Source organism: Myripristis murdjan, chromosome 17 (genome assembly GCF_902150065.1).
Source record: "Myripristis murdjan chromosome 17, fMyrMur1.1, whole genome shotgun sequence".
Classification (NCBI taxonomy): Eukaryota; Metazoa; Chordata; class Actinopteri; order Holocentriformes; family Holocentridae; genus Myripristis; species Myripristis murdjan.
Window position 1 is genome coordinate 25,342,784 of NC_043996.1, and position 21,306 is coordinate 25,364,089.

General features: G+C 39.6%; 2 protein-coding genes across 4 annotated transcripts; both read right to left on the bottom strand.

Annotated features, from left to right (window-relative positions):
* Positions 1-2,243: 2,243 nt before the first annotated feature.
* Positions 2,244-12,295, bottom strand: LOC115375011 (SLAM family member 9-like). Of its 3 annotated transcripts, none has more exons than XM_030074246.1 (4): positions 12,224-12,295; positions 11,018-11,314; positions 10,649-10,933; positions 2,244-2,742 (listed from the first exon to the last, which is right to left on the bottom strand). In XM_030074246.1, the coding sequence occupies exons 1-4, from the start codon at positions 12,270-12,272 to the stop codon at positions 2,615-2,617; spliced, it is 759 nt and encodes a 252-aa protein (XP_029930106.1). In that variant the 5' UTR covers positions 12,273-12,295; the 3' UTR covers positions 2,244-2,614. The 3 variants fall into 3 exon arrangements, with proteins under 3 accessions (XP_029930106.1, XP_029930105.1, XP_029930104.1); XM_030074245.1 differs by lacking the exon at positions 2,244-2,742 and adding an exon at positions 9,837-10,399; XM_030074244.1 differs by lacking the exon at positions 2,244-2,742 and adding an exon at positions 9,837-10,399 and having other exon boundaries at positions 10,592-10,933.
* Positions 12,296-14,926: 2,631 nt separating this feature from the next.
* On the bottom strand, positions 14,927-18,242 carry LOC115375012 (SLAM family member 9-like). The gene is made up of 4 exons (XM_030074247.1): positions 18,082-18,242; positions 15,910-16,212; positions 15,541-15,825; positions 14,927-15,289 (listed from the first exon to the last, which is right to left on the bottom strand). The coding sequence occupies exons 1-4, from the start codon at positions 18,128-18,130 to the stop codon at positions 15,162-15,164; spliced, it is 765 nt and encodes a 254-aa protein (XP_029930107.1). The 5' UTR covers positions 18,131-18,242; the 3' UTR covers positions 14,927-15,161.
* Between the last annotated feature and the right edge of the window lie 3,064 nt (positions 18,243-21,306).

Below are 21,306 nucleotides of genomic sequence, written 5' to 3' on the forward strand. Positions count from 1 at the left end.
TTCAGCAATAAGGCCTCCGTTTTCCTCTGTGCATCAGACTGAGACGTGAGAAGAGATACATGTCCACTAGAAAAAACAGGCTCCAAATGGAACCACTGCCCGCCACACAAAAACGTTTGGCAGGCCAAGCAGAAATCTGAATCCATCTCAACCAAATATTCCAGTTAGTTGTAAGTGTCAAACCAGATCTTTGCTGGTTACCTGTGGGCCGTGAAAGGTTTCTCCTGATTGGGTGCCAGGGTCTGTCCCCAGGTCGTTGGCTAATGTCACTTCTAGCACTACACTGATTAGCATGGCTCGGCTGCTGGCAGTGGCTGGCGGTGCGAGTCCCTCTCCTCCATCTTCTCATGCTCCATCTCCTCTTCCTCTTGCATGTCCTCTTCGCCCGGGCAGGTGGAAGCAGCGGACCTGGCTTATTCTGCACTGTAGTTTCCTGGGTTGTTCCATAGTGGGGCTGAGGTGGGGCAAACACAATTCTTGGTAGGCCTGTAGCCCAACCACTATTTCTAGGAGTGTATGTCTGTTTGAGCAGTCAAGTACAAGATATTGAGCTACTTTTTTTCTCTGGATGCCTTCTGGCTCCAGTGGTGAGAACATTCACCAAGATTTTTATGTTGTTTTGAGAGTATTTTATACAATATTGTAACCTAATGGTTCAATGCGATTTGATGTTTTTTATGCTGTTGTTTTGGTAGGATTTGCCGATGATTGTTGACTGAAAACCTCACATGTGCACAGTTTGCGGTCTGTGAAGCCGGTATGGGAATGAATGTTATTCTCTCTGTGAACTGGAATTGCCGCTAAATTTTATACATTAGCACAGATAGTTAAGAGAGTTTGCATGGCAGTGTGGTGAATATGTTTTCTCCTCTCTATCGAGGTACCACTTCCATGTTTACACCGCATGTGCCCCACATGTATCACAATTTCTGTGAAGTGTTATCTGCACTAAAATAGTGCTGAGTTTCTTGTTTTGTTTTATTTGATAAATCCGCACTTTGTAGCTTTGAAAACCTTGGTGGAAGTAAATATCTTTTTTAAGCTTCTTTTCATAATTTGGGAAAAAATTAAGATGTCATAAACTTTAGAAAAGAAAATAAAGTCCCCACGAAGTAGCCTTTGTCCATTCATTCATCAATTTTCAGCCGCTTGTACAGAGCCATGTTGCGGTGGCAGCAGGCTGACCAGTCCGCCCGGACGGTCTTTTCCCTGACCACATCCACCAGCTCCTCCTGGGGGATCCCGAGGCCAGCCGGGAGACATATTTCCCCCAGCGTGGCCTGGGTCTGCTCTGGGGCCTCTTCCCAGGTGGATGTGCCTGGAACACCTGTTTGAAGTTGTGTGTTTGGTTTAACCCAGATTCAGCTGCTTGTTTTTGATATTTTTCACTGCTTGCCTTCTGCCCTATATCTGTGATCTGCAAACTCTCTGTGAAACCGATCACTGCAAGAGATCCTCTGGCAGGGTTCTTCCTGCGGTGCCAAAATCTGCACTGGCCCCTGAACATGACTGGGCCTTTGCTGCTGGAGCTCCTCGGCTGTGGATCTCCCTGCATGGAGACCTCAGGCAGGCAAACTCACCTCCTCTGTAAAATCTCTTGATAGAACCTACATTTATTGGACAACCTTTTCTTAACTGATGGTATTTGTTATTTAAACTATTTAAACGATTTTATCTGTTTTGAATATTTTCTCCATTTTATCTGTTGTTATTGTAAAAGCCCTGAAAATGGGGATAAGTGTAAGAAAGACACATGGAAACAAACTTTCCTCAAGTCGTGTATGTAATGACTGAATTCTTAATACAACATACAAAAAATACATACCGGTATGCATACGCTAGTACCAGTGTAACAATATGCACAGTTCTCTGCAGTGAAATGCACATCCAACAGCAAAATGAATTTGAATGCCATTGCTTAGCAAAAGCGCTTGCATTAATGTTTCCAACTCTGAGTATTGGTGATAAAATGAAACATTCAGATAAACAATAAAGCAAATCACAAAATAAACTGAAATAAGCTCAGCACGTTTTTATTGTACTTATAAGACTAACTCAAAATTTAACAGATTAATGGTAAAAGATTTTTCGTCAACCCTACGCTCCCCCTGCTGGAGCCCTCTGGTACTACCGCTACTCCCAGTACATTGCCAGCACAGGGAAACAGAAATTGCTGCAGCTGAACTGCTGCAAATGACAAAATATAATTTAAACATGAACTAAAATACAACATGAAAATGCTCAGGTGTCGGTGCATGAAAAATACTGCATGTTAGGTCATTCAGTGCTCTTCTTGTCAGTAAATTTTATAAATTTGTCAAATTTTGAGGGTGACACTCCATGAAAGGTCATGCAAATCTGCTCTCAGGGGAGTGAGAATGTGCTCATGGCAATCCACAGAACAGATTTTTTGTGTCACCTACCAGTTGGGCAAAACGAGGATATTGCAAATTTGACACTTCACTTTCTATATCAAGCACTCGCTATTATACTGTGCGTGATCAGTCTACAGTCACAGGGATACTCTGTCAGGTATGTTCAGGGTGCAGCTAAATGTCTACAATGTCAAACGTAAATAGGGAGATGAAAGTTTGGCCACTGGAGAAGTGATGGTTCACTCTTTCTTTTTGAGCCTGTCCAGGAGGTTGACGCCGATCACCACAGACACCATGATGATCAGACCGACCGAGAGCACCACCGTCCTCACGAGATACACAGAGACACCAGAGGGACTCTGTGGACCTGGAACACAACAAGCAGGAGAGCAGCTCATTTCATCACAGTACAAGAATTGGCAAATTACAGTCCTGTTACTCCCATTATTTAGTACTTGTCCTTCATATAAACCTTTTGCAACTTTTGCAAAAAAAAAAAAACCAAAAAAAAAAAACCTAAATGATAAAAAACAAGATGCTTGTGAAAATGTCTCACCAGAAAAAAAAGGCAGCGAGAACAATGCTGCTTATGTTCATCACAGTGAGTGTCTTACCAACATCTGGCCAGCAGCGAGCATCAATCTCTATCCTGTCCTGTCTCCAGCTGACCTGGTTGCTATGGTTACAGATGACTGACCCATCAAACACATGGACTCTGAAGGCGGTAGCTGAGGCTGTGACCTCTGACCTCTCTCCTCCCTCCAGAAAGCAGTCTCCTCCATCACATGTCAAAGTGCTGCTGATGGAAGAGTCCTGACTGCTGCAGGTCACAGTGACGTTACAGGAGTCTGAGCTGGAGGAGACAGGCTTCACTGTCAGGTGAACTGGAGACACTGGCTCTGGAGGAGAGAGGTTTGAAGAGCTTTAGAAAACAGGCAGCAGCTACTGCTGTCTATCAAAGTCTGAGACATTCAGGAACTGACCTTGAACTGTGACTTCATATTCAGCCACTTTCATGTCTTTGTCCCCAAACAGCACTGCAGTATAAACTCCACTGTCAGCTTCTGTTAGACTCTTCAACAGCAAAGAGTAATCTTCTGATGAAAACTCAACCCTTCCTCTGTAGTTTGTAAAGACAAATACTTCATCTTTAACTAATCTCACTACATTGTCTTCTCTCTTGAACTTCCATTCAAATATGGTTTCTTCTTGAATATCAGGTTTCTGGACATCCAGAGTGACATCTTCTCCCTTCAGCACAAACCGAGACGTCACAGCAGTGGAACCTGTAAAAACAAACAAACAAACAAACAAACAAAAAAGATAACATAATCAAAATGATGTGTATGGTTAATGAGTTTATAATGAATGTTAAAACTCATCATTACTGACAGACTGAATCATCAATTAACACACAACTGGACCCTGTGAAGGTTAGAGAGAGTTCTTTTCTTTTTTCTTTTCTTTTCTTTTAAATCAAATCTGCATTTGAATTTGTTGCTGTTGCTTGCAAGTTTGACACTTCGGCTGCATGTATAGAGTGTGTGTTGAACCCCATTTCAATCTTTATTTAGTCCTTTTATGATCAGTCCTATGATTATTATTTTTATTGTTTTTATATTATCACTTTTTTTTATTGATATACATTTTTTTGTGTACCTTGCACTATGTTGTGCCTTTTAGTCAGTCCGCCCCTGCTCTCTCTCTCTCTCTCTCTCTCTGTCTCACTCCCTCTCTCTCTCTCTCTCTCTCAGCCCAAATGATGGAGGCAGATGGCCGCCCACCCAGATCCATGTTCTTTCCCTTGTTAAAGTGTTTTTTTCCTCACCATTGTCACCAGTTGCTTGCTCATGAGGCAGATTTTGGTTCACTGGATGAACCAAAGACTGAGATCACTTCTGTTATGATTTGACACTATAGAAATAAAACGGATTTGAACAGAGTCCAGTGTTTGATGATACGTTTGTGAATAATCCACTTCTTTTGAATGGCTCTTTGGCACAAACAGGCACGGAGTCGTAGGTGAGAGCCGTTGTTTTTATCGCTGCGCCCAAATTTCAGCAACTGTCCCGATCCACTCCCCTTTACATGACGTGACTGAGAACAGCCACAAGTCGGCCTTTTGAATTAAAAAGAACAGAGCCGCTTCCTGCCGTGCCTGATGTCGTCATTATTCCATTTATAATTAGTAAAGTAAAGACAGTCTATTCAGGTTTTATTGCTATAATGTGTGTTAGGAGGAGGATTCTCTTCTTACCTGGTAGTTCTGAGCAGACCAGAAGTCCCAACATCAAGAAGAGAAACATGACAGAGTCTCTGCTGCTCTGTGTACAAGTCTTTAGTCTGGTAAAGGAAGACAACCTGAAGAAACGATGGACTGACTTCTGCTCTGCTCTTTCAAACACACTGGAGAGTCAGAGCTTTGCCCAAAGTGTTTCCTGTCTAAACCACACAGATATTTGGTAAGTAGGCTACTGTGGTTATCAAGCGTCATCTTACTTAGGTTGTGTCAAGACAGATTTGATAAATGCACAGGATCCAACAAGAAAAAAAACATCCTTTACTTTAAAAAATACATCTTATTGTTTACATGCTCATAGATTAGAATTACAACACTGCAGTTATTTCAGACTTTTATCTGCACAGCAGCTTGAACAGTCAACAATCCTGCATGTGCTTGTCACACATGAAAAGATGTCACAGTGTACAGACATCAACGTGACTTTTGTCATGACTGTACCTTTTCTTTTTCAGCAGACTTGAAGGGACAGCGTTACAGTGTTACAGCATTACAGCGTTACAGTGGTCAGTTCTGCTGGTGATAATGAGGCTTTGAAGGCTAACATGAAGCTGCAGCTGATTCTGATCCTGACGCTCAAATGCAGAGAAAGTCCTGCTCTGCTCTTTTACAGATACCACAGAGCCAGTGCTTTGTCACATGTTTTCTTCTATTTAGACCGCACAAACATTTGCTTGTATTTATGGCACAAACCAAATGACTTCCCTTTTTAAGAATAAGAGTTTCGTTCTGAACTTACATTTGGAGGAAGACTGTGATGTTGCACTGCATCCCTCAAGAACTTGGCTTTTAATCTTAAAAACATCCTTTGCTTTTGTTGTGCCTTTGTGTAACCTGTGTTACTGGAGGAAACACAAGAGGCCTTTATAAATGTAAATGGACATAAAACCAAACAAGAAAACAGCAACAACCAAAACGTAGAAATCTACAGAGTATAATTCATCACTGTAGTGGATAAGTGATGGGTGTTACTTAATTTTTTTTTTTTTTTTACTTATTTTTTAATTGTAGGGATTTATTCAGAGGTCAGGGGTCATGCGCAACAACATGCACCCACAGACTGTTGCACCAGACTTAAATGTAAAGAAAGAGGAAATAAACAAAAGAAAGAAAAAAGCATTACAAATCTATGAATACATTTTAGTGTTTCCAACAATATTAAAAACATCATTAAACCACTCTGATGCTCTAAAGCCCTCTATTATACTGTAAAACTATTTTATTACTCTTATAATTAGTTGATAACCATGAGCTTTAAAAATGTTGCAGAGAAAATATCTAATGGTTACATTCTTAAGATACACAAACTTCCTAAAGTAAAAAAAAAAAAAAAACTTCCCTCACATAGTCTTACACTGATCAAATGTCAAATGTAATTGTCATGTCCAGTGCATTCTGGGAGTTGTTTGTTGTCTATGTCTATCTCTATTTCAGTCTCCCAGAGTAACTTTGGACAACCCCTTAGAGATTTTACACCTCATTTTTAACTCTACAGTAGCTGTACAGTAGCTGTAGTTTGTAAAGACAAATACTTCATCATTAACTAATCTCACTACATTGTCTTCTCTCTTGAACTTCCATTCAAATATGGTTCCGTCTTGAATATCAGGTTTCTGGACATGCAGAGTGACATCTTCTCCCTTCAGCACAAACCGAGGCGTCACAGCACTTGAACCTGTAAAAACAAACAAACAAACAAACAAACAAAAAAGATAACATAATCAAAATGATGTGTATGCTTAATGAGTTTATAATGAATGTTAAAACTCATCATTACTGACAGACTGAATCATCAATTAACACACAACTAGACCCTGTGAAGGTTAGAGAGAGTGCTTTTCTTTTTTCTTTTCTTTTCTTTTAAATCAAATCTGCATTTGAATTTGTTGCTGTTGCTTGCAAGTTTGACACTTCGGCTGCATGTATAGAGTGTGTGTTGAACCCCATTTCAATCTTTATTTAGTCCTTTTATGATCAGTCCTATGATTATTATTTTTATTATTTTCATATTATCACTTTTTTTTGTTGATATACATTTTTGTGTGTACCTTGCACTATGTTGTGCCTTTTAGTCAGTCCGCCCCCTGCTCTCTCTCTCTCTCTCTCTTTCTCTCTCTCTCTCCATCTCACTCCCTCTCTCTCTCTCTCTCTCTCTCAGCCCAAATGATGGAGGCAGATGGCCGCCCACCCAGATCCAGGTTCTTTCCCTTGTTAAAGTGTTTTTTTCCTCACCATTGTCACCAGTTGCTTGCTCATGAGGCAGATTTTGGTTCACCGGATGAACCAAAGACTGAGATCACTTCTGTTATGATTTGACACTATAGAAATAAAACGGATTTGAACTGAATCCAGTGTTTGATGATACGTTTGTGAATAATCCAATTCTTTTGAATGGCTCTTTGGCATAAACAGGGACTGAGGCCTGGGTGAGAGCCGCTGTTTTTATCGCTGAACCCAAATTTCAGCAACTGTCCCGATCCACTCCCCTTTACATGAGGTGACTGAGAACAGCCACAAGTCGGCCTTTTGAATTAAAAAGAACAGAGCCGCTTCCTGCCGTGCCTGATGTCGTCATTATTCCATTTATAATTAGTAAAGTAAAGATGGTCTATTCAGGTTTTATTGCTATAATGTGTGTTAGGAGGAGGATTCTCGTCTTACCTGGTGGTTCTGAGCAGACCAGAAGTCCCAACATCAAGAAAAGAAACATGACAGAGTCTCTGCTGCTCTGTGTACAAGTCTTTAGTCTGGTAAAGGAAGACAACCTGAAGAAACGATGGACTGACTTCTGCTCTGCTCTTTCAAACACACTGGAGAGTCAGAGCTTTGCCCAAAGTGTTTCCTGTCTAAACCACACAGATATTTGGTAAGTAGGCTACTGTGGTTATCAAGCGTCATCTTACTTAGGTTGTGTCAAGACAGATTTGATAAATGCACAGGATCCAACAAGAAAAAAAACATCCTTTACTTTAAAAAATACATCTTATTGTTTACATGCTCATAGATTAGAATTACAACACTGCAGTTATTTCAGACTTTCATCTGCACAGCAGCTTGAACAGTCAACAATCCTGCATGTGCTTGTCACACATGAAAAGATGTCACAGTGTACAGACATCAACGTGACTTTTGTCATGACTGTACCTTTTCTTTTTCAGCAGACTTGAAGGGACAGCGTTACAGTGTTACAGCATTACAGCGTTACAGTGGTCAGTTCTGCTGGTGATAATGAGGCTTTGAAGGCTAACATGAAGCTGCAGCTGATTCTGATCCTGACGCTCAAATGCAGAGAAAGTCCTGCTCTGCTCTTTTACAGATACCACAGAGCCAGTGCTTTGTCACATGTTTTCTTCTATTTAGACCGCACAAACATTTGCTTGTATTTATGGCACAAACCAAATGACTTCCCTTTTTAAGAATAAGAGTTTCGTTCTGAACTTACATTTGGAGGAAGACTGTGATGTTGCACTGCATCCCTCAAGAACTTGGCTTTTAATCTTAAAAACATCCTTTGCTTTTGTTGTGCCTTTGTGTAACCTGTGTTACTGGAGGAAACACAAGAGGCCTTTATAAATGTAAATGGACATAAAACCAAACAAGAAAACAGCAACAACCAAAACGTAGAAATCTACAGAGTATAATTCATCACTGTAGTGGATAAGTGATGGGTGTTACTTAATTTTTTTTTTTTTTTTACTTATTTTTTAATTGTAGGGATTTATTCAGAGGTCAGGGGTCATGCGCAACAACATGCACCCACAGACTGTTGCACCAGACTTAAATGTAAAGAAAGAGGAAATAAACAAAAGAAAGAAAAAAGCATTACAAATCTATGAATACATTTTAGTGTTTCCAACAATATTAAAAACATCATTAAACCACTCTGATGCTCTAAAGCCCTCTATTATACTGTAAAACTATTTTATTACTCTTATAATTAGTTGATAACCATGAGCTTTAAAAATGTTGCAGAGAAAATATCTAATGGTTACATTCTTAAGATACACAAACTTCCTAAAGTAAAAAAAAAAAAAAAACTTCCCTCACATAGTCTTACACTGATCAAATGTCAAATGTAATTGTCATGTCCAGTGCATTCTGGGAGTTGTTTGTTGTCTATGTCTATCTCTATTTCAGTCTCCCAGAGTAACTTTGGACAACCCCTTAGAGATTTTACACCTCATTTTTAACTCTACAGTAGCTGTACAGAAAATATTTTAACCTCATGTCATGTCATCTGCACTTGTTATAGCTTATCCAAATATTATAATCACATTAAAAATACACTTCCTTTTTTTTTAACTCCTCTATTTTGTGTTTGCCTGTTTGTGTTTGGTTCTGTATGTCCCTCTGCAGCTCCTGTATTGCCAGCCCTCCTTGTTTAAGCCCAAAAATCTGCCTCCCCTCCCCTGCTCTCCCCCCTCCTGCCCCAATCCTCACCCAGTCACCTGTCACCTCACCTGTCACCTGTCTCCACCTGTTCTTACCGCTCCTCTCTGCAGAGTTCGTCAGCCAGTCACCGGTCAGCCCGCCTGTTTGTCACACTCACGTTTCCAGTTCCAGTCCCTCCAGTATATACACCAGTCTGTTTCCTTGTGTCATTTGCCAGTTTGTCCCAGTCTTTACCTGAACTTGCAGGTCTCTCCCAGTCTCTGATCCCAGTCTTTCTAGTGTTTTTCTCTTCCTGTTGGGTTCTCAGTTTATCTGCTGGTATTGTAAAAGCCCTGAAAATGGTGAAGTGTAAGAAAGACACACGGACACAAACTTTCCTCAAGTTTTGTATGTAATGACTGAATTCTTAATACAACATACAAAAAATACATATGCATATGCTAGTACCAATGTAACAATATGCACAGTTCTCCGCAGTGAAAATGCACATCCAACAACAAAATGAATTAGAATGCCATTGCTTAGCAGTAGCGCTTGCATTAATGTTTCCAACTTTGAGTATTGGTGATGAAATGAAACAATAAAGCAAATCACAAAATAAACTGATATAAGCTCAGCATGTTTTTATTGTACTTATAAGACTAACTTGAAATTTAACAGATTAATGGTAACAGATTTTTCAGCAACCCTACACTCCCCCTGCTGGAGCCCTCTGGCACTACCGCTACTCCCAGTACATTGCCAGCATAGGGCAACAGAAATTGCTGCAGTTGAACTGCTGCAAATGATATGAAATGTTTTAGACATGAACTAAAATGCAACATGAAAATGCTCAGGTGTCGGTGCATGAAAAATACTGCATGTTACGTCATTCAGTGCCCCTCTTCTCTGTAAATTTGATAAATTTGTCAAATTTTGAGGGTGACACTCCATGAAAGGTCATGCAAATCTGCTCTCAGGGGAATGAGAATGTGCTCATGGCAATCCACAGAAGAGATTTTTTGTGTCACCTACCATTTGGGCAAAACGAGGACATTTCAAATTTGACACTTCACTTTCTATATCAAGCACTCGCTATTATACTGTGCATGATCAGTCTACAGTCACAGGGATACTCTGTCAGGTATGTTCAGGGTGCAGCTAAATGTCCACAATGTCAAATGTAAATAGGGAGATGAAAGTTTGGCCACTGGAGAAGTGATGGTTCACTCTTTTTTTTTGAGCCTGTCCAGGAGGTTGACGCCGATCACCACAGACACCATGATGATCAGACCGACCGAGAACACGACCGTCTTCACGAGACACACAGAGACACCAGAGGGACTCTGTGGACCTGGAACACAACAAGCAGGAGAGCAGCTCATTTCATCACAGCACAAGAATTGGCAAATTACAGTTATTCCTGTTACACCCATTAAATAGTGTTTTGTGTACTTGTCCTTAATATAAACCTTTTGGCAACTTTTGCAGAAGTGTTTTCCAGCTAAGATGATAAAAAAACAAGATGCTTGTGAAAATGTCTCACCAGAAAAAAAGGAAGTGAGAACAATGCTGCTTATGTTCATCACAGTGAGTGTCTTACCAGCATGTAGCCAGCAGAGAGCATCAATCTTCATTCTGTCCTCTCTCCAGCTGACCTGGTTGCTATGGTTACAGATGACTGACCCATTCAACAGGTAGACTGTGATGGAGGCAGCAGAGGCTGTGACCTCTGACCTCTCTCCTCCCTCCAGAGAGCAGTCTTCTCCGTCACATGTCAAAGTGCTGCTGATGGAAGAGTCCTGACTACTGCAGGTCACAGTGACGTTACAGGAGTCTGAGCTGGAGGAGACAGGCTTCACTGTCAGGTGAACTGGAGACACTCGCTCTGGAGGAAAGAGGTTTGAAGAGCTTTAGAAAACAGGCAGCAGCTACTGCTGTCGATCAAAGTCTGAGACATTCAGGAACTGACCTTGAACTGTGACTTCATATTCAGCCACTTTCTCGTCTTGTTCCCCAATCAGCAGTGCAGAATAAACTCCACTGTCAGCTTCTGTTAGATTCTTCAACAGCAAAGAGTAATCTTCTAATGAAAACTCAACCCTTCCTCTGTAGTTTGGAAAGATAAATACTTTATCATTATCTAATCTTAGTACATTGTATCTACTCTTGAACCTCCATGCAAATGTGGTTCCTTCTTGAATATCAGGTTTCTGAATATCCAGAGTGACATCTTCTCCCTTCAGCACAAATGTCACAGCGCTGGAACCTGTAAAAACAAACAAACAAACAAACAAACAAAGATAACATAATCAAAATGATGTGTATGGTAAATGAGTTAATACTGAATGTTAAAACTCATTACTGACAGACTGAATCATCAATTAACACACAACTGGACCCTGTGAAGGTTAGAGAGAGTGCTTTTCTTTTTTCTTTTCTTTTATATCAAATCTGTATTTGAATTTGTTGCTGTTGCCTGCAGGTTTGACACTTCAGCTGCTTGTATAGAGTATGTGTTGAACCACATTTCAGTCTTTATTTAGTCCTACTATGATCAGTCCTATGATTATTATTTTCATTGTTTTTATGTTGTCACGTTTTATTATTGATATACATCTCCATGTGGACCTTGTACTAGGTTCTTCCTTATACTCAGTCCTCCTGCTCTCTCTCTCTTTCTATCTCTCTCTCTCCCAAATGATGGAGGCAGATGGCTGCCCACTCAGATCCAGGTTCTTTCCCTTGTTAAAGTGTTTTTTTCCTCATCACTGTTACCAGTTGCTTGCTCATGAGGCAGATTTTGGTTCACTGGATGAACCAAAGACTGAGATCACTTCTGTTATGATTTGACACTATAGAAATAAAACTGAATCCGGTTGGTGATGATACATTTGCGAATAATCCAATTCTTTCGAATGGCTCTTTGGCACAAACAGACACTGAGTCGTAGGTGAGAGCCTTTGCTTTTATCGCTGCGCCCAAATTTCAGCGCCTGCCCCGATTCACTCCCCTTTACATGAGGTGACTGAGAGCAGCCACAAGCCGGCCTTTTGAACTAAAAAGAACAGAGCCGCTTCCTGTCAAAGAGCCTTAACTCCCATCACTAAATTGAATCCAGTGCTCTATTCAGGTTTTATTGCTATAATGTGTGTTAGGAGGAGGATTCTTTTCTTACCTGGTGGTTCTGAGCAGACCAGAAGTCCCAACATCAAGAAGAGAAACATGACAGAGTTTCTGCTGCTCTGTGTACAAGTCTTTAGTCTGGTAAAGGAAGACAACCTGAAGAAACGATGGACTGACTTCTGCTCTGCTCTTTCAAACACACTGGAGAGTCAGAGCTTTGCCCAAAGTGTTTCCTGTCTAAACCACACAGATATTTGGTAAGTAAGCTACTGTGGTTATCAAGCGTCATCTTACTTAGGTTGTGTGAAGAGAGATTTGATAAATGCACAGGATCCATGAACAAAAAAATCATCCTTTACTTTAAAAAATACATCTTATTGTTTACATGCTCATAGATTAGAATTACAACACTGCAATTAATTCAGACTTTTATCTGCACAGCAGCTTGAACAGTCAACAATCCTGCATGTGTTTGTCACACATGAAAAGATGTCACAGTGTACAGACATCAACGTGACTTTTGTCATGACTGTACCTTTTCTTTTTCAGCAGACTTGAAGGGACAGCATTACAGCGTTACAGCATTACAGCATTACAGCGTTACAGTGGTCAGTTCTGCCGGTGATAATCAGGCTTTGAAGGCTAACATGAAGCTGCAGCCGATTCTGATCCTGACGCTCAAATGCAGAGAAAGTCCTGCTCTGCTCTTTTACAGATACCACAGAGCCAGTGCTTTGTCACATGTTTTCTTCTATTTAGACCGCATAAACATTTGCTTATATTTATGGCACAAACCAAATGACTTCCCTTTTCAAGAATAAGAGTTTCGTTCTGAACTTACATTTGGAGGAAGACTGTGATGTTGCACTGCATCCCTCAAGAACTTGGCTTTTAATCTTAAAAACATCCTTTGCTTTTGTTGTGCCTTTGTGTAACCTGTGTTACTGGAGGAAACACAAGAGGCCTTTATAAATGTAAATGGACATAAAACGAAACAAGAAAACAGCAACAACCAAAACGTAGAAAACTAGAGACTACAATTCATCACTGTAGTGGATAAGTGATGGGTGTTACTTAATTTTTTTTATTTATTTATTTATTTATTTATTTATTTTTTAATTGTAGGGATTTATTCAGAGGTCAGGGACCATGCACAACAACATGCACCCACAGACTGTTGCACCAGACTTAAATGTAAAGAAAGAGGAAATAAATTAAAGAAAAAGCATTTCAAATCTATGAATACATTTTAGTGTTTCCAGCAATATTAAAAACATCATTAAACCACTCTGATGGTGCTCTAATGCCCTCTCTTATACTGTAAAACTATTTTTATTACTCTTATAATTAGTTGATAACCATGAACTTTAAAAATGTTGCAGAGAAAATATCTAATGGTTACATTCTTAAGATACACAAACTTCCTAAAGTAAAAAAAAAAAAAAAAACTTCCCTCACATAGTCTTACACTGATCAAATGTCAAATGTAATTGTCATGTCCAGTGCATTCTGGGAGTTGTTTGTTGTCTATGTCTATGTCTATTTCAGTCTCCCAGAGTAACTTTGGATAACCCCTTAGAGATTTTACACCTCATTTTTAACTCTACAGTAGCTGTACTGGAAATATTTTAACCTCATGTCATGTCATCTGCACTTGTTATAGCTTATCCAAATATTATAATCACATTAAAAATACACTTCCTTTTTTTTATCTCCTCTATTTTGTGTTTGCCTGTTTGTGTGTATGTCCCTCTGCAGCTCCTGTATTGCCAGCCCTCCTTGTTTAAGCCCAAAAATCTGCCTCCCCTCCCCTGCTCTCCCCCCTCCTGCCCCAAACCTCACCCAGTCACCTGTCTCCTCACCTGTCACCCGTCTCCACCTGTTCTTACCGCTCCTCTCTGCAGAGTTCGTCAGCCAGTCACCGGTCAGCCCGCCTGTTTGTCACACCCACGTTTCCAGTTCCAGTCCGTCCAGTATATACACCAGTCTGTTTCCTTGTGTCATTTGCCAGTTTGTCCCAGTCTTTACCTGAACTTGCAGGTCTCTCCCAGTCTCTGATCCCAGTCTTTCTAGTGTTTTTCTCTTCCTGTTGGGTTCTCAGTTTATCTGCTGGTATTGTAAAAGCCCTGAAAATGGTGAAGTGTAAGAAAGACACATGGACACAAACTTTCCTCAAGTCGTGTATGTAATGACTGAATTCTTAATACAACATACAAAAAATACATATGCATATGCTAGTACCAGTGTAACAATATGCACAGTTTTCCGCAGTGAAAATGCACATCCAACAGCAAAATGAATTAGAATGCCATTGCTTAGCAGTAGCACTTGCATTAATGTTTCCCACTTTGAGTATTGGTGATGAAATGAAACAATAAAGCAAATCACAAAATAAACTGAAATAAGCTCAGCATGTTTTTATTGTACTTATAAGACTAACTCAAAATTTAACAGATTAATGGTAACAGATTTTTCGGCAACCCTATGCTCCCCCTGCTGGAGCCCTCTGGTACTACCACTACTGCCAGTACATTGCCAGCACAGGGAAACAGAAATTGCTACAGTCAAACTGCTGCAAATGATAAGAAATATTTTAAACATGAACTAAAATACAACATGAAAATGCTCAGGTGTCGGTATATGAAAAATACTGCATGTTAGACCATTCAGTGCTCTTCTTGTCTGTAAATTTGTCAAATTTTGAGTGTGACACTCCATGAAAGGTCATGCAAATCTGCTCTCAGGAGAGTGAGAATGTGCTCATGGCAATCCACAGAAGAGATTTTTTGTGTTACCTACCATTTGGGCAAAACGAGGACATTGCTAATTTGACACTTCACTTTCTATATCAAGCACTCGCTATTATACTGTGCATGATCAGTCTACAGTCACAGGGATACTCTGTCAGGTATGTTCAGGGTGCAGCTAAATGTCTGCAATGTCAAATGTAAATAGGGAGATGAAAGTTTGGCCACTGGAGAAGTGATGGTTCACTCTTTCTTTTTGAGCCTGACCAGGAGGTTGACGCCGATCACCACAGACACCATGATGATCAGACCGACCGAGAGCACGACCGTCTTCACGAGACACACAGAGACACCAGAGGGACTCTGTGGACCTGGAACACAACAAGCAGGAGAGCAGCTCATTTCATCACAGCACAAGAATTGGCAAATTACAGTCCTGTTACTCCCATTATTTAGTACTTGTCCTTCATATAAACCTTTTGCAACTTTGGCAAAAAAAAAAAAGAAAAAAGAAAAAAAACTAGATAGAATGATAAAAAACGAGATGCTTGTGAAAATGTCTCACCAGAAAAAAAGGCAGTGAGAACAATGCTGCTTATGTTCATCACAGTGATTGTCTTACCAACATCTAGCCAGCAGCGAGCATCAATCTCTATCCTGTCCTCACTCCAGCTGACCTGGTTGCTATGGTTACAGATGACTGACCCATCAAACACATGGACTCTGAAGGTGGTAGCTGAGGCTGTGACCTCTGACCTCTCTCCTCCTTCCAGAGAGCAGTCTTCTCCATCACATGTCAAAGTGCTGCTGATGGAAGAGTCCTGACTGCTGCAGGTCACAGTGACGTTACAGGAGTCTGAGCTGGAGGAGACAGGCTTCACTGTCAGGTGAACTGGAGACACTGGCTCTGGAGGAAAGAGGTTTGAAGAGCTTTAGAAAACAGGCAGCAGCTACTGCTGTCTATCAAAGTCTGAGACATTCAGGAACTGACCTTGAACTGTGACTTCATATTCAGTCAATTTCTTTTCTTTGTCCCCATACAGCAGTGCAGAATAAACTCCACTGTCAGCTTCTGTTAGACTCTTCAACAGCAAAGAGTAATCTTCTAATGAAAACTCAATCCTTCCTCTGTAGTTTTTAGAGACTACTGGTTTTTCATTAACTAATCTTACTACATTGTCTTCTCTCTTGAACCTCCATGCAAATATAGTTCCTTCTTGAATATCAGGTTTCTGGACATCCAGAGTGACATCTTCTCCCTTCAGCACAAACCGAGACGTCACAGCACTGGAACCTGTAAAAACAAACAAACAAACAAAAAAGATAACATAATCAAAATGATGTGTATGGTTAATGAGTTTATAATGAATGTTAAAACTCATCATTACTGACAGATTGAATCATCAATTAACACACAACTGGACCCTGTGAAGGTTAGAGAGAGTGCTTTTCTTTTATTTTGAATCAAATCTGCATTTGAATTTGTTGGTGTTGCTTGCAAGTTTGACGCTTCATTGCATGTATACAGTGTGTGTTGAACCCCATTTCAATCTTTATTTAGTCCTTTTATGATCAGTCCTATGATTATTATTTTTATTGTTATTATATTATCACATTTTTTATTATTGATTTACATCTTTATGTGGAACTTGTACTATGTTGTGCCTTATACTCAGTCCTCCTGCTCTCTCTCTCTCTCTCTCTCTCTCTCTCTCTCTCTCTCTCTCTCTCTATCTCTCTCTCCCAGTCCAAATGATGGAGGCAGATGGCTGCCCACCCAGATCCATGTTCTTTCCCTTGTTAAAGTGTTTTTTTCCTCATCACTGTCACCAGTTGCTTGCTCATGGGGCAGATTTTGGTTCACCGGATGAACCAAAGACTGAGATCACTTCTATTATAATTTGACACTATAGAAATAAAAAGGATTTGAACTGAATCTGGTTGGTGATGATACGTTTGCGAATAATCCAATTCTTTTGAATGGCTCTTTGGCACAAACAGGGACTGAGTCGCGGGTGAGAGCCGCTGTTTTTATCGCTGCCCCAAATTTCAGCACCTGCCCCTATGATCCTGAGGAAAGGTGTTCAAAATTTAACTTTCAGATATCATTATAAAAATTCACAAGTTGATTGCACACACAAAGACAAGAAAAAAAATATAGTAACCTTGAATTAAAAGGTTACTACATAACAGTGAATTGAAAGGTTACTATAGATATAGTAACCTTTTAATTCACTGTTTAAATATCTGTTCTGGCATTTATTCCTTATATTCCTTATTAGCACATATCAAATCAGATAATGTGTGATATGCATGTGTAAACAGAATAATTCAAAGAACTTGTAATTGACTTTTTTTTCTTGTCTTTGTGTGTAATCAACTTGTGAATTTTTATAGTGATATCTGAAAGTAAAATTTTGAACCCCTTTCCCCTGTGTGTTAAAAACAGTGTTTTTTGGTAATTTGTGGTCATAAATAGGTGATTTTCAAAACTTTCCACCAATGGGATTCCTTGGGACTTTTTTCCCTCACTCAGGACAAACTGAGGATACAAAATCAGTTGAGTTTGCTTCTCTTGCAATTTGTCCTAGGTTGACCCCAATTTTGGCCTAAAATTACTGGACTAGGAGGCAAACAAGCTCAACAAGCTGGTGAAGAAGGCCCAGTCTGTTGTGGGGGTGAAGCTGAGTACTCTGGAGGTGGTGACTGAGGACAGAATCTGGGCAAAATTCCTCAGGATCATAGACAACACCACCCATCCCCTCCATAAAACACTGGACAGTCTCAAGAGTACATTCAGCCACAGATACAGACTCCCCCGTTGTTCAAGAGAGAGATCATTTATACCCACCGCAATACAGATGTACAACTCCTCCTTCTGACTCAATTCACCATAAGCACCTTGGACCCAGCACCTTGTAACTTTTTAATTTTTTTTTTTTTCCCACTTTTAACCTTTTTACACGCACCTTTTATCAACATATTTATTATCTATTATCACTGTGTGTTTTTATGTATTTTACTTCTGTGTCCCATGATTTGTGTTGTTTTTCTCTCCATTGTCATGTATTTCTTCCCTTTGCTGCTGCTTGTGAGTAAAGTAATCTATCTATCTATCTATCTATTCCTATAATGTGTGTTAGGAGGAGGATTCTCGTCTTACCTGGTGGTTCTGAGCAGACCAGAAGTCCCAACATCAAGAAGAGAAACATGACAGAGTCTCTGCTGCTCTGTGTACAAGTCTTTAGTCTGGTAAAGGAAGACAACCTGAAGAAACGATGGACTGACTTCTGCTCTACTCTTTCAAACACACTTCAGACGCAGTACTTTGTCCAAAGTGTTTCCTGTCTAAACCACACAGATATTTGGTAAGTAGGCTACTGTGGTTATCAAGCGTCATCTTACTTAGGTTGTGTCAAGAGAGATTTGATAAATGCACAGGATCCAACAACAAAAAAATCATCTTTTACTTTCCAAAATACATCTTATTGTTTACATGCTCATAGATTAGAATTACAACGCTGCAATTAATTCAGACGTTTATCTGTACAGCAGCTTGAACAGTCAACAATCCTGCATGTGTTTGTCACACATGAAAAGACTTTTGTCATGACTGTACCTTGCACAACATGCACCCACAGACTGTTGCACCAGACTTAAATGTAAAGAAAGAGAAAATAAATTAAAGAAAAAGCATTTCAAATCTATGAATACATTTTAGAGTTTCCAGCAATATTAAAAACATCATTAAACCACTCTGATGCTCTAAAGCCCTCTATTATACTGTAAAACTGTTGTTGTTACTCTTATAATTAGTTGATAACCATGAACTTTAAAAATGTTGCAGAGAAAATATCTAATGGTTACATTCTTAAGATACACAAACTTCCTAAAGTAAAAAAAAAAAAAAAACTTCTCTCACATAGTCTTACACTGATCAAATGTCAAATGTAATTGTCATGTCCAGTGCATTCTGGGAGTTGTTTGTTGTCTATGTCTATGTCTATTTCAGTCTCCCAGAGTAACTTTGGATAACCCCTTAGAGATTTTACACCTCATTTTTAACTCTACAGAAGCTGTACAGAAAATATTTTAACCTCATGTCATGTCATCTGCACTTGTTATAGCTTATCCAAATATTATAATCACATTAAAAATACACTTCCTTTTTTTTTATCTCCTCTATTTTGTGTTTGCCTGTTTGTGTTTGGTTCTTTATGTCCCTCTGCAGGTCCTGTATTCCCAGCTCTCCTTGTTTGAGCCCAAAAATCTGTCTCCCCTCCCCTGCTCTCCCCCCTCCTGCACCAAACCTCACCCAGTCACCTGTCACCTCACCTGTCACCCCTCTCCACCTGTTCTTACCGCTCCTCTCTGCAGAGTTTGTTTGTTTGTCCCAGTCTTTACCTGAACTTGCAGGTCTCTCCCAGTCTGTGATCCCAGTCTTTCTAGTGTTTTTCTCTTCCTGTTGGGTTCTCAGTTTTGGCCTTTGATTTTTATTTTATTTTATTTTTTTCACAGTTTGATTTTACACCTGCCTGTTGTCTCTTCTCTGCATTTGGGTCCATCTGCTGTCACATTTGCGACATCACCAACAAACCACAAAAGAGATCCAGAAACACACACTGCCCACATCTGTTTAACACTGAGGTGTGTTAGGGTTTTTCATATAAGATGGATGAAGATGATCGAGACAGCAACGTGTAAAAGTCAGTGGTTTTTAGATCCTATACCACGGTGCATGTGGAAAAACCCTTCAAACCTCTGCCATGTTAGCATTTGCCTGTGTGTCGAGACATTGATGTGTCATTGTTGTTCCCCCTGCAAAGCAGATGATCTGAATTTATTTTGGAACACTTTGCTTCACTACATTTGCATATTAATAGAGGAAAAACTAATTTACTTGAAGCTACCTCAAGTTATCACCACACAATTCATATCAGTCCTGTCCTTTTCTTAGATGAGGATTATGGCAGGATATAAGGCAGCTTCAGGTCCCTGTAATCTGATATTGTTGCAGGTGTGAGTTGATTTAAATAATAAATTAACGATAAGTAAGTTTAAATAGTATTTTATTTCCTGTTTCAGCTTTCTTTGAGTTTCACTCTGAGGTGGAAACTGACAAACATCGGTCATGATCATCTTCACACAGCCTGACATTCAGCCACAAATTCAAAAATGAACTTCCTCCTGAGAGCAACAGCCGTGAGAAAATGAAGAAATAAGCAAAAGAAAATCATCAGGAACATCATATAATGTCCATAAAAACGCATTTAAACTTTATTTACTTACTTAGTGTATTTCATTGTGCCATAAACATGACAGACTTTTTTTCTCTTTGCACATGAAAGACATTAGTCGTCTCCTGCTGTTTATCGGTGTTGCATCAGCAGGAGGCATCATGTGATAAAAGGTGTGCTCTTTAATAATCTCTGTTAATCCGTTTTGTACAAATCATTTGTTTTGATTTGGGGTTGTTTGTGTAATGAGCAGACACTCTCCAACACACCGTATCCAACATTTAATGAAGAAGCCGCTGTGCACAGTGTCTCACTCTGCCTCATTACAGCAGTCACAGCTGCTCTATTAATACAGCAGCATGTCTTTGGTAAACTCTCTCATGCCCATTTTAAGAAAGAGGAACTTTTTTCTTAGAGTGCAATCAACATGAAGTCAATTTTAACAAACACAATAAAAATTAAGACATCAATATATCTTTTTCTTGATTTTTTTTGTCTTGAATGCATTTTTTATACAATAAGAATCAAGGGTTTTTTCTAAGCGTTTACATTGTACAGAATAAATATGATAAAAGAAAAAAAATAGCATAATATACAGGTGGAAAGGTGCACCAAAGATTATAGAAGCTCATATATTTAGTATTGTGTTTACTTTACCTTGTAAACTAATTCTGAAGTCTCGCTACAATTGCATTGCATTGCACACTGAAGTTCCTGTCTCTCTTTACTCTAGCTCTCATTTTTACCATTTCTTGCTTTTTACTGCTAAAATGTAATTTTCCACACACAAAAGAAGCATTTTGTGCCACAATATGAGAAGACAAAGGAGCACAAGAAGGTCCTTTAACACGGTAATGTTTCACTCTGCATTGAAAACAAGGATGGAATTGACAGAAAATTGCAAAGTCACTAAATAATCACTAAATAATTAGTCTTTTGTTTTTACTGCAGGCTGCATACTTTCTTCAGCTTGACATTCTGCATGTTTCAAGCAGTCTGCATTGCACAGATGTTGTGTGACAAAAACAGAGGTTGGCCTGCAGGTTAACTGAGGATACATTTTGTTCCTAAACACTGAGGTCGGGGAGTCCAAAACACCTCACATGGGCGTCTCACATGGCCTCCTCCCTGCGCTAAAGGCAAGAATCTGT

What these genes read in the sequence shown, in the direction of transcription:
- LOC115375011 (XM_030074244.1), bottom strand. Translation starts at nt 12,272, where the DNA reads ATGTTTCTCTTCTTGATGTTGGGACTTCTGGTCTGCTCAGAACCACCA. An exon ending in GGTCTGCTCAGAACCACCAG is followed by an intron (nt 11,315 to 12,223) that starts GTAAGAAAAGAA and finishes TTGTTTTTACAG; the next exon opens with GTTCCAGCGCTGTGACATTT. An exon ending in TCTCACTTCCTTTTTTTCTG is followed by an intron (nt 10,400 to 10,591) that starts GTGAGACATTTT and finishes GTTGTGTTCCAG; the next exon opens with GTCCACAGAGTCCCTCTGGT.
- LOC115375012 (XM_030074247.1), bottom strand. Translation starts at nt 18,130, where the DNA reads ATGTTTCTCTTCTTGATGTTGGGACTTCTGGTCTGCTCAGAACCACCA. An exon ending in GGTCTGCTCAGAACCACCAG is followed by an intron (nt 16,213 to 18,081) that starts GTAAGACGAGAA and finishes TTGTTTTTACAG; the next exon opens with GTTCCAGTGCTGTGACGTCT. An exon ending in TCGCTGCTGGCTAGATGTTG is followed by an intron (nt 15,290 to 15,540) that starts GTAAGACAATCA and finishes GTTGTGTTCCAG; the next exon opens with GTCCACAGAGTCCCTCTGGT.